Raw genomic sequence first — 10,226 nt, forward strand, 5'->3', positions numbered from 1 at the left:
AGGGTGAATGGGGAGGCCAGGAGATGGCCGGGCATCGCAGACTCGCGACGGAGAGTCCCCAGACCACGGCTGGCGACACACTGGTGGCAGGTCCTCCACAGCTTGGCAGGCTGCCCTGCACCTCGGAGGCTCCGAGGGGTCCCCGGAGGGGTCTGCAGGTTGTTCATCCGGCCCCCCGCATGGCGCTTGGTCATTTCCACTTTCTAGGGATTGTCAGTAAAACCACATGACCAGCCGCCGGCAGATTCTGTGTGTGTCTCGTTTCTCTTGGGTAAATACAGCCGCCGGCAGATTCTGTGTGTGTCTCGTTTCTCTTGGGTAAACACCTAGGCGTGCGAGCGTCGTCGAACCATGTGGTAATGAACGTTTACCTTCATAAGAATCTGCGAAACCATTTCCCAGGGTGTTGCTCCCTCTCGTTTTCTCCATCCCAGCGGTGACAGCCTTGATTTAGAAACAGAATCGCCATCCTGCTGGTGTGTAGCTGCGTCTCCTTACGACAAGCGCCCGCGAGCCTCTCTGCGTGGGCTTGCTTTGTGTCTGGGAATCTTTTCAAACCTTTTGTCTGTTTTTAAAAAAAAAGTTATTTTTTAATTGAGTCTTGAGAGTTCCCTACAGGTTCAGGATTGAAGTCCTTTATCAGATAGATGTGTGTTTCGTAAATATTTTCCCGGGAAGGCTTTCACTGCATTCGTCCAATGACTCTGGCACCTGACTGAGAGGCGTGGCCTGAAACCCAGTGGAGGCTGCGGGCGGAGCCCTCGGCTCTGCCCCTCCCTCCCTGCTGGCCGCTGGGGTCTTTCTGTGACTCTGAACCCACTTCCACTCCAGAGCGCAGTGCTGGCTTTCCCTGGGCACCCCTGCCTCTGACCTGAGGCCTCGGGGTGGTGTGTCCCAGGTCACACGCTGTTCCTCAGAGTGTCTCTGGGGCCCTCTGAGTGGACATGAGAGGTCGCCTGCAGAGGCCTCGGCAGCTCAAGCCCCCTCCAGCCCGCGGAGCCACCGGGAGACGCTCTGGTCCACACACTTATGCAACCAGGGATAAGGTGGCCGGACACCCTAACCCACCCTAAGTGGCAGCCCAGACCCACCCTCCTCTCGGGCTGCTGGAGGCCCAGCTGGGGGTCTGGAGTGAGGGGTGCCCAGGCTTCTGACGTCACCTCTGTCATCCCAAGACGAGGTCCGGGGGCCTGGCCAATGGGGGCTCCACTCCCGTGCGAGGAGTGGGGACTCTGGGGGCTCGGAGGGGAGCTCACTGGTCGGGGCAACCCGACTGGCTGAGCCGCGGTCACGGAGGTGGCCGGGACACGAGCCAGGTGAGGGCCGGGCTCTCTGGAGCCTCCGGGAAACGACTCCCGGAGCAGGTGCGGACACTCGAGCGATTGTGCCAGACGGTGAGCAAAGAGGGCCTGGAGCTTCCGGAGCCGCTCATCGCCGAGCCCCGCTGCCGGGCCGGGCTGCAAAGCTGGGCCGGCGGCGCGCGGGCGGACTGGGCGCCAGGGGCCAGAGGACCGGCCTGGGGATGGAGGCCACCCTGCTGAGCTGCGTCCTGGCGCTGCTCTGAGCGTCCTCGGCGCAGGCTGAGGTCCTGGGGCAGCCAGATTTTGATGCCAAAGAGGTATCGGAGGCCTCTGAGCTATGCCACGCGGGTGGGGGTCTGGGCTGAGCCCTCGCTGGAAACAATAGCGACGACGTGATACCAGTACCTCCTGCCTTCCACCGAGCACTTGTTGGTGCCTTGGGCCGCGCACCCTTTACAGCCGCTCTCCACTTGATCCTGAAACAGCCACGTGTGTGGGTAATTACTGACCCACTTCACGGTTGGGAGAACTGAGGCTCACAGTGGCCATGAGACCTGCCCCAGGTGAGTGGGAGAGCAGGGACCCAGACCCAAGAGATGGACACTCCGGAGGCCCCCGGCTGTGTGGCTTCGGAGAAACCTGTGGTCCTTGTGGCCCAGGGTCCCGGTGCCCGGAGGATCGGGCCTGAGGTCACTGAGCTGTCTTGCAGTTCTCAGGCCTCTGGTACGTGGTGCCCATGGTCTCTGACTGCAAGGTCTTCAGGGACAAGAAGGGCCACCTGCTGACGTCCACCAGCAACATCAAGGCCATGGCGGAGGGCAGCCTCAGCGTCCACATGCAGCTCCCCGGGTGAGCGCGGCGCTCCGGGAGCGGTCGGGTGGGCGGGGCCGAGAGTGAGCCCGGCTGTGCACCCCCAGGGCTGAAGGCTGTAACCAGATGGGTGCCGCGTAGCTGAGGGAGGGCTGCCAGGGGCACATCCGAGCCCCGAGTAGGTGTCCTCCCTCCCTTCTCCATGGGGTGACGTGGGACCATCCTTCTACCCGGGACCCTCCCCCACGCCCCCCCATCTCCTGCCCCTCCCCTCCCTCAGCCTCTCCCCTGCCTCGGCCCCCCCCTCCCCTCCCCACCTGGCTGCCTTTTCAGGCCCTGTCCCCATCTCTTCTCCTGCCCCCCCTCATCACACACTCCCAGGTCAAGGTGGGGGTGGTCGAACCCCACAGCACTTTGGTCGGGTAGGGGTCGACTGGAGGGGGCTCCGAGGGCTGGGCACTCAGGCCAAAGCTCATACCTCCCTCTGGCTGGGGACCCGCTCTCGCCTGCTTGGCCCGCTGCCTCACACCCTGAGCGGGGGCCGAGGTACTATTTTGCTTTCATTTCTGGGGGGCTTGGTAGAGCGAACCGGGGGGGCTCCCCAAGGAGAGAGGCTGGGGTGAGGGCTGGAGGCTGGCATTGGGAGCTGCAGGTAAGGATGCCTGAAGGGGGCGGGCCCAGGGGAACCTGGTCCCGGAGGACAGCCAGGCCACCCCAACCTCCCAGGTGCGGCTGTGTGAATCAGGAAAGGGCGCTCCTCTGGGCAGCTGCCGTCCCCGCTGGCCCCTCGGCCAGGCAGGTACTTTCATGCAGTGCACAAGCGGCCCAGCCCTGGCTGGCGGCCCTGTTGTCAGCCTTCAAGAAAGTGCAGCGAGGCCAGGAGACCCTCGTCTGCCCTTCTCTCTCACCTCTGTGAGCCACAGGGGTTCACAGGCACCCCTGCTCTGCCCCAGGCCGGACCCAGGAAGCGAGCCCCCAGGCTTGAAGGCCTTCCAGGACTTCTACCCGACGGTGGGGCTGCCGGAGGACACGGTGGTCACGCTGCCCAAGTCAGGTACCTGCCGAGCCCCGTCCTGTGGGAAACCCCGCCCACCAAGCCCAGCCCCGCCCCCTTTCCGGAGTCCTGGGAGGCACAGGCAGGAGGTGGCTTTCTCTTCTAAGGATGGGTTGGCAGCCCCTCCAGCCACTCTTCTTCACACCCTGCCCTTCCCCTTAACACACATGAGGGAGATGTTTGGGACAGTCGGGGCCCGAGGGCCCCACGCTCTGTGGGGGGCTGTCCTGGGCAGGTCCCAGGAGCAAGTGGGCAGTCCCAACCAACCCAGCCTCTCACAGACCCTCTGCCTTTCTCCAGATGCGAGCTCCTCGGGGGCAAGGAAGCACGCTGACAGCTCGGGAGACCCACCGAGGCCCTTCCTAGGTGGGGGCCAGGGTCACTCCCCCCTCCCGTCCTCCAGGGCCTGTGCGTGTGGGCTGCCCCTTCTCGCCATGCCTCCTGCCCGCTCACCTTCTGAGGGCTGCAGGTGCAGATCCCCGCCAACATCCATTGTTCTGCCTGGACACTCACCTGTGTGCTCCAGGCCTCAGCTTACACATCACCTCTTCCAGGGAGCCTCTCCTGATTACCTAGGGCTGCCATAACAAACTACCACAAACTGGGTGGCTTAAAACAACAGAAATTTACTCTCTCACAGTCTAGAGGCCAGAGGTCCAGAATCAAGTTGTGGGCAGGGCTGGTCCCGTCTGGAGGCTGTAGGGGAGAATCCCGGCCTCTTCCACCTTCTAGTGGTGCTGGTGAGCCTTGGTGTTCCTCGACCTGTAGACCATCACTCCCATCTCTGCGTCCGTTGTTGCCTGGCCAGATTTCCCTCTTCTTATAAGGACATCAGTCATTGGATGTAGGGCCCACCCTAAATCTAGGGTTATCTCATCTCGAGATCCTTAACTAATTACATCTGCAAAGACCTTATTTCCAAATAAGATCACTTTCAGAATTCCAAGTGGACTTGAATTTGGGGGGACACGGTCCATCCCAGTACATTCCGTGTCCCCGTAGCCCCTGGCTTACCCGTGGGACACTGGGTCCTGCCTTGGAATCCCCTGTCCTCGTTCGCTTCCTGAGGGTCCCACGAGGCAGTCTTCTGGGTTGCTGCCATCACAGGGCTGGGTCCACAGGAGCTCTTGGGACAGGATGCAGGTGGGCTCTTGGGGACACCTTCTCCCAAAGTGGACACCAGGAAACCATTGGGCCCCTCACCCGTGTTCATCGTGAAGAATTTGGGAACCTATGTAAAACAATAAATAATGGACACGACGTGACAGTCACCGGCATTGGGAGGTGCCCCTGCAGCCTCTCCTGGCAGGATTAGATGTCGCTCGGTGGGGGCTTCCTGAGTGGCCCGTGGGCAGTGTCCCTCCAGCCTTCACCGCATTCTGCTCTCCTGGCCGGGCTGGGTTTACCCAGTGCTGTGCTGGGGCCGCCGGGGCTGCCGAATCCTTCCAATGGGTCTGAATGACACTGTCCAGGATCCCCGCCCTGTCTCCTGTCACGTGAGTGCTTGTTTCAGCAATGTTACTGGGTGGGAGAAGGGCGATCAGGGATCGCGTCACATCCCCCTCAGGAAGGTTCGAGCTGCGGAAAGTGTGAACCTGTCTTCCTGCTCTGTGCCCCACCCTCCAGGATTATCTTAGAAAAAAGCAGCTTTCGGAGTAAAGTGCCCTATGTGGACCCCCTCTCAGGTGCTGAGTCTGTGGGGTTCAGCATGGTTTAGTGGCCATTCTGGGGCTTTCTTGCCACGCCAGCCCCTCACTGCTAACCAGGGAGTGAGCGAGGCCCTGGGGAGAGTGGCTGGGTCCCCAGAAGCCCGGGGCAGGGGCGGCCTCCAGCCTGGGCCCCCGGGGGGTGGGGGCAGCACTGAGGGTGTGTTTCCACATTTGCAGAAGTTTGGGCGGCAGGATCCACTCGCACTGGCCTTTCTGGTGATGAGGAAATTGGGGGGCCCTGCTGCGTGAGGGGGGCAGCTTGGGGTGTTCCAGGAGTGACCAGACCTCTCCTGTCTATGCAGGGTGAGCCGGAACAGCAGGCCGTGTCACGCGGAGCCGTCTGGACCCAAGGCCCTCCTGGCCCCCGCACCTCCCCATCCGCTGTACTCTGCCGGCAGCTCCTTGGGCCTCCCCCTGGCACTCAATAAACAGATTCTGCAGTTTTGAGGCCCCTCGCCTCTCTGGAGAGACCGTCAAGGAGGGCACAGTGGGCCAGGCCTTGACCCGGGCCCTGGGGCCACTGAGGCAGGGAGGCTCGGGGCTGAGGGCAGGAGGCGCCAGCCGAGGGTGGCACCTGTGGGGGCTGCCACCACAGGCAGTGTCCGGTGCCCCCCGCCCAGCCCCTGTGGGTTCATGGCACCTGTGGGGAAGCCGAGGTGCCCTGTGCCGCCCAGCCCTGTGGCTGGCTCTCCTCCAGGTGCACAGGTTCCCCTCCACAGGCCCGGAGGCAGAGCGGCTGCTGGCTCCCTGGCGTCTGTAGAGGCTCACGGGGCCTGGCGCGACCCCACTGCGCCCCACTGCCACCTCCCGTGGGCCCTCCCCTCCCACTGGGCCTCTGTGCCTTTCAGGCACTGCTCCCTCTGCAGGGAACGACCTTTCCCACGCAAGCTTCGCACCGCCCGCCGTCGTTTCCCCCACCCGGGGGAGGAACCCCCCACCCGGCTCTGCGGTCCAGGCCCGTGGAGCGTATGTCCACTTGTCCCAAGAGCCATCGGAAAGAGCCTGAAAACCACCGTGTGTCCTGGGAGGAGGGCCTGGGAGTGCGTGCGGAGCTCTGAGCCCCTGGGGGTCTGGGCTTGGTGTATCCATCCCATTAGTGCCCCCGGGGTGGGAGATGCCGTCCTGGGTCACCCCCGTGCACGTGGGGGGGGCCTTGTCCTGCTCTCAGGCCCCCAGGCGGGCCCCGCCGCGGTGTCCACCATCATCCCCAGGCCAGGCAGCGGGTGGCGCCGGCATCTCTAGTCCAGGCCAGCCCCCCTCGGCCCCTCCCCAGGGCTGTGGGTGTCACGGGGCCCGGATGCACGCCCCGTGAGCATTTGGAGGCCAAGTTCACCGAGGACACCCTTGGGTGATTGCGCCACCCGCCAGATCTCCCTCCCGATATAAACCCGGGTGCGGGGGGCACAGGTGCGGGGAGCACAGACCCTCCATGGAGGCCGGGCTGCTGAGCGCCGTCCTGGGCATTATCCTGGTGCAGGTGGAAATGACCACGCAGGACCTGGACCTGCAGAAGGTGGCTTTCTTTCTGGGCCCCGGGAGGAGGTGGGGCGGGGAGGGGCCCGCGTGTGCAGCTACTCCAGGCCCCGCCGCTGCCCCAGCTGATGCTGGACAGCTGCGTCGGGGGCCCCAGGACTCACCCAGGCCAGCCCCATGAGGGCGGGTGGCGGAGCGTCTGAGCTCAGCCCTGCCTGGTCTCCCCTCTCCTAGCGAGTGGGTGTGAGGCAAGTGGCCAGGGCCGCGCAGGGGCGGCGCCCTCCCTCAGGGCCTCCTGTGGTCTCCAGGGCATGGGGTCCCCGCTGTACCCTCTGACCCCGCACACTGTAGGAGCCAGAGGAGGAGGCTTTCTGGGTGTGGAGACCTCGGCTGCGGGCTCTGGTTTCCAGCCCGATGCTTCTTTGCCGGAGTTCCTTCTTCGCTGGCTCTGTGTCGGCTGTTGGGCCAGGAGCACATCAGCAGGCTCAGAAGTGACAGATGTCGGACACGGATGCGTTTCTCTTGCAAAAATGATCAGTTTTCAAAAGTTTCAGATGGAAGGTCTGGGCTCTGGGTGGCCGTTTCTGCGGCAGGCACTCGCTCCCCCAGCCTGGCTGGGCAGAGCCGGGCCTCTTCCGCGGGGGAGGGCTGCTGGCCACCGCTCCCCAGCGGCTTTCACACTCAGCTGGCCCTCTCCAGCCCCCCTCTCTCAGGCTCTAACCACCTCCGCCCCTGGCGTCCCATCCCCAAGGACAGGCAGCAGCAAGGCTGGTTCTCCTTGGAGACGGATCCAGCCCTGTGGCAACTGCAGACAGGCCTGTGCGGGGAGGGGCTCGCCCTGTCGCCCCCAAAGGGACCCCTCAGAAGGCCGACGGCTGCTGCTTCAGAGCCTGCCAGCTCCCTGCCTGGGAGGTCCGGGGAGAGGCGTCTGCCTCCTGGGGCCCAGGGATGGGGTCTCTGTCCGTCTGCCCGAGACGGGCTTGGCCCCGGACCCTTTCTCTAGATTGCAGGGTTCTGGCGGGAAGTTGGGGTGGCCTCCAGCCAAAACCTGGCACTGCAGACCCCAAAGAGGCTGGAGGCCTTGTTCCTGACCTTGAGTGGGGAGGAACTGACCGTGAAGGCTGCGTATAACAGATAAGGGGCCTGGGCAGAGCCCGGCTGTACCGGCCGCAGCTGTGGATGTGGACTTTACTGTCACTTGGGTGGACCAGCCCTCCCTGCGTCTATCCTGACCCTCCCCTGAGACCAGACCCCCAGGCTCCTAGAGCTGCATCTTCTCCCAAATGGACTTAGGGGTAGGAAAATGGACTTAGGGGCAGGCGGCTCTCTGGAGGTCACAGAATCCTTGGGTGAGGCTGGCACGGCCCCATCCTGTGCCTCTGCCGTCCTTGCCCTGCCCCAGGCTCGCCTGGGGGTGGACACACTGCCAGAGCCCTTCCTGAAGACACGCACCCCCCCCCCCCCCCCCCCGCCCTGGGATGTGCCCAGCAGAAGGAATGCAGGCTGGCGTTTTCCTAATGAGTACTTTCCTGCCTCTCAGTTCAGGAAGCTGTGAGACTGAACAAATAGTGAGCTCAGAAATAAATGTTTCGGGGCAATTTGTTTTCCTGGTTAGAGCCGTTCCCTTGCTGCTGCAGCCACAGCCCTCTGGCCCTGCGCACCAGCTCTGCTTGGCCTCGCTGTTCCCCGTCCTGCGCGCGCCCCAGACGCCCGTTCTCCCACCAAGACACTGGTCATCCTGCCAGGGCCGCTCTAGTCCTCCCCTACCCCACCCTGGCATCCCCAGAGAGTCCCGGCTGGGTGGGGAGAGGATGGAGTCAGGCCCTGCTGACCCTGGCCTCTGAGGTCCACCCACCCCGAGGGTGCCCGGTCCGCCCATGCCTGTCTCTCCCACCTGCTTGCACAGGCCACAGGGAGATCCAGGTGACAGACACAGACTACGAACAGTACGCCATCCTGAGGGTGTCCCTCCACTGGCGGGACAAGGAATTCCACGTGCTCAAGTATTTCAGTAAGCTGCCCCTGGGGTGGGGCGGGGCCGCTGTGGTCCTCCTGGGGACCACCCAGCCCAGGCCCCTGTGCTCCCACAGTTCGGAGCCTTGAGGGCGAGTATGAACCAGGCTTCTGGAAGTTCCGGGAGTTGACCACAGACACGGGACTGTACCTGGTGGCCCGGCACGGTGAGCCCCAGACCTTGGGGTGGGTGCTGGGCTAGGGACCCCCCCGGGTGGGGTCCGGGCGCCTGTCCCGCAGCCCCTCACACTGTCCCGTCCCACAGGGAGGTGTGCCAAGCTCCTGAAGGAGGTGAGCCTTTGCCTGAGGGGAGCCCGAGGGGAGCCCCTGGGCCTCCAGGGTGGTGACACCAGGCTGCCAGGAGGGGACCCTGGAGGCTGGGAGGGGTGGGCAGGGCTGGGCGGGGAGGGGAGGAGGCTGGCCCTCGTCCCCCATTTCCATCCAGCAGGGTCCTGCCGGGGGCGGTGGGGTAGGCGCAGGCCCTGTGGGCCCCTTCTCGGGCTCCCCGGGTCCCCCACTGGGCTAACACGTCAGCTGCACGACCCCCTCTGTCTCAACGGCCCCGAGAGGTTGGGACAATTACCCCGCTTTGCAGGTAGAGAAACTGAGGCCCAGGCCACACAGCTAGGACACCCACTCCTGGCCGTGGCTCCAACCACTGCCCCCCAGGGTCCTCGGAGGCCGGGTGGCGCCCTGAGGCCCTGGCCTTCTGTGTCACAGGAGCAGATCGAGGGGAGCCCCCGCCCCCATCCGGGATGCTGGGAGCCCCGCCCACCCGGGCTCCCCTGGCCGCCCAGCCCTGGGGGGCCCGCCTGCACATGCTCTGAATAAACTCTACTGCCAAGCCCGCTGCCCGAGTCTTTCCTGGGGCCGAGGGGTGACAGGTGGGGGTGGCGGGGTCAACAGAGGAGCTTCTGCCATGAGGAGGTGGGGTGAGTTGAGCACCGTGAGGCCCTGCTCCATCTGCAGGGGCACAACCGCTCAGCTCTCCTTGGAGCCGGGACCCCAAGAGTCGTTTCCGCATTCCGTGTGCCTCTCTCCCACCCTGCCCCCTTGTATTCTATCTCGGCCTCTCTGTGTCTATCTCTCTCTCTGTCTCTGTTCCTCTGTCTCTCCCCCACCCCTCTGACTTGGCTGCTGTCTGCTGTGTGCTGGGAAGCCCTCACCCGGCCGGTCTACCTGTGAGGACGGCTGTGGCACTTGGAGGTGGGGTGGGGTCAAGGGCAAAGGAGGGCCGCCGCGTGTCTGCTGCGTGGACTCGGACAAGTGCCTTCCGCCCTCTGCTCAGGAAGCTCTTCACCCGGAAGATGGGGAGCCGCTGTCCCCGCCTGGGGGCACGACGCTGTGGGTGAGAAGCGAGTACCAGCAGGCGGGGCTGCCTCTGGCCGCCGTCTGGTCGGCGGGATGCTGCTGGTTGGCCAATCGCTGAGCGTGGGGCTCCTTCAAAGGACTCAGCCGGCCAGCAGGGCTGGAGGCGTCAGGACGTCCCGGCCCGCTCCTCGCTGCCCGCAGCCCGGGGGGGCTGGGCTACACAGAGTCAGCGTCGCGTGGGCACCCATGTCCCTGGTGCTGCCCCACTGAGCGGGCCCACGCCTACTCAGCTGGCAGGCCCCGGGGGGCACGCGCCCACGTCCTGAGCATGCCTGGGGCTCCCGGGTGGGCCGTGTACTGGGAGCTGCTGAGGCTCCTGCTGGAGCCTTCCGGGCAGCTGCCGGGTCCTGGTGCTGTGAGGGGCCCTGCCCGCCGAACTCCCTCAGCACACATTCCCAAAGTGCTTCCCAGAGCACCTCGTGCCCTTTCATGTCCCCATCCCCTCACCCTGGAGCCTGGGGGCCCTGGAGGCTCCTCTGGCCACGGGACGTGGTC

The 10,226-nt window shown here is 64.7% G+C and overlaps 2 protein-coding genes across 2 annotated transcripts; both read left to right on the forward strand.

Moving 5' to 3' along the window:
- Positions 1-1,522: 1,522 nt before the first annotated feature.
- LCN15 (lipocalin 15) lies at positions 1,523-6,226 on the forward strand. The gene is given in 6 exon segments (XM_030838102.1): positions 1,523-1,618; positions 2,011-2,150; positions 2,219-2,289; positions 3,076-3,165; positions 5,741-5,840; positions 6,148-6,226. Coding segments are annotated over 6 exon segments (576 nt in total).
- A 77-nt stretch (positions 6,227-6,303) lies between these two features.
- LCN8 (lipocalin 8) lies at positions 6,304-9,789 on the forward strand. Its single transcript, XM_030838103.2, has 7 exons — positions 6,304-6,387; positions 7,351-7,478; positions 7,885-7,955; positions 8,251-8,358; positions 8,438-8,527; positions 8,626-8,746; positions 9,567-9,789. The coding sequence occupies exons 1-7, from the start codon at positions 6,304-6,306 to the stop codon at positions 9,787-9,789; spliced, it is 825 nt and encodes a 274-aa protein (XP_030693963.2).
- Positions 9,790-10,226: the final 437 nt, after the last annotated feature.

Source organism: Globicephala melas, chromosome 6 (genome assembly GCF_963455315.2).
Source record: "Globicephala melas chromosome 6, mGloMel1.2, whole genome shotgun sequence".
Classification (NCBI taxonomy): domain Eukaryota; kingdom Metazoa; phylum Chordata; class Mammalia; order Artiodactyla; family Delphinidae; genus Globicephala; species Globicephala melas.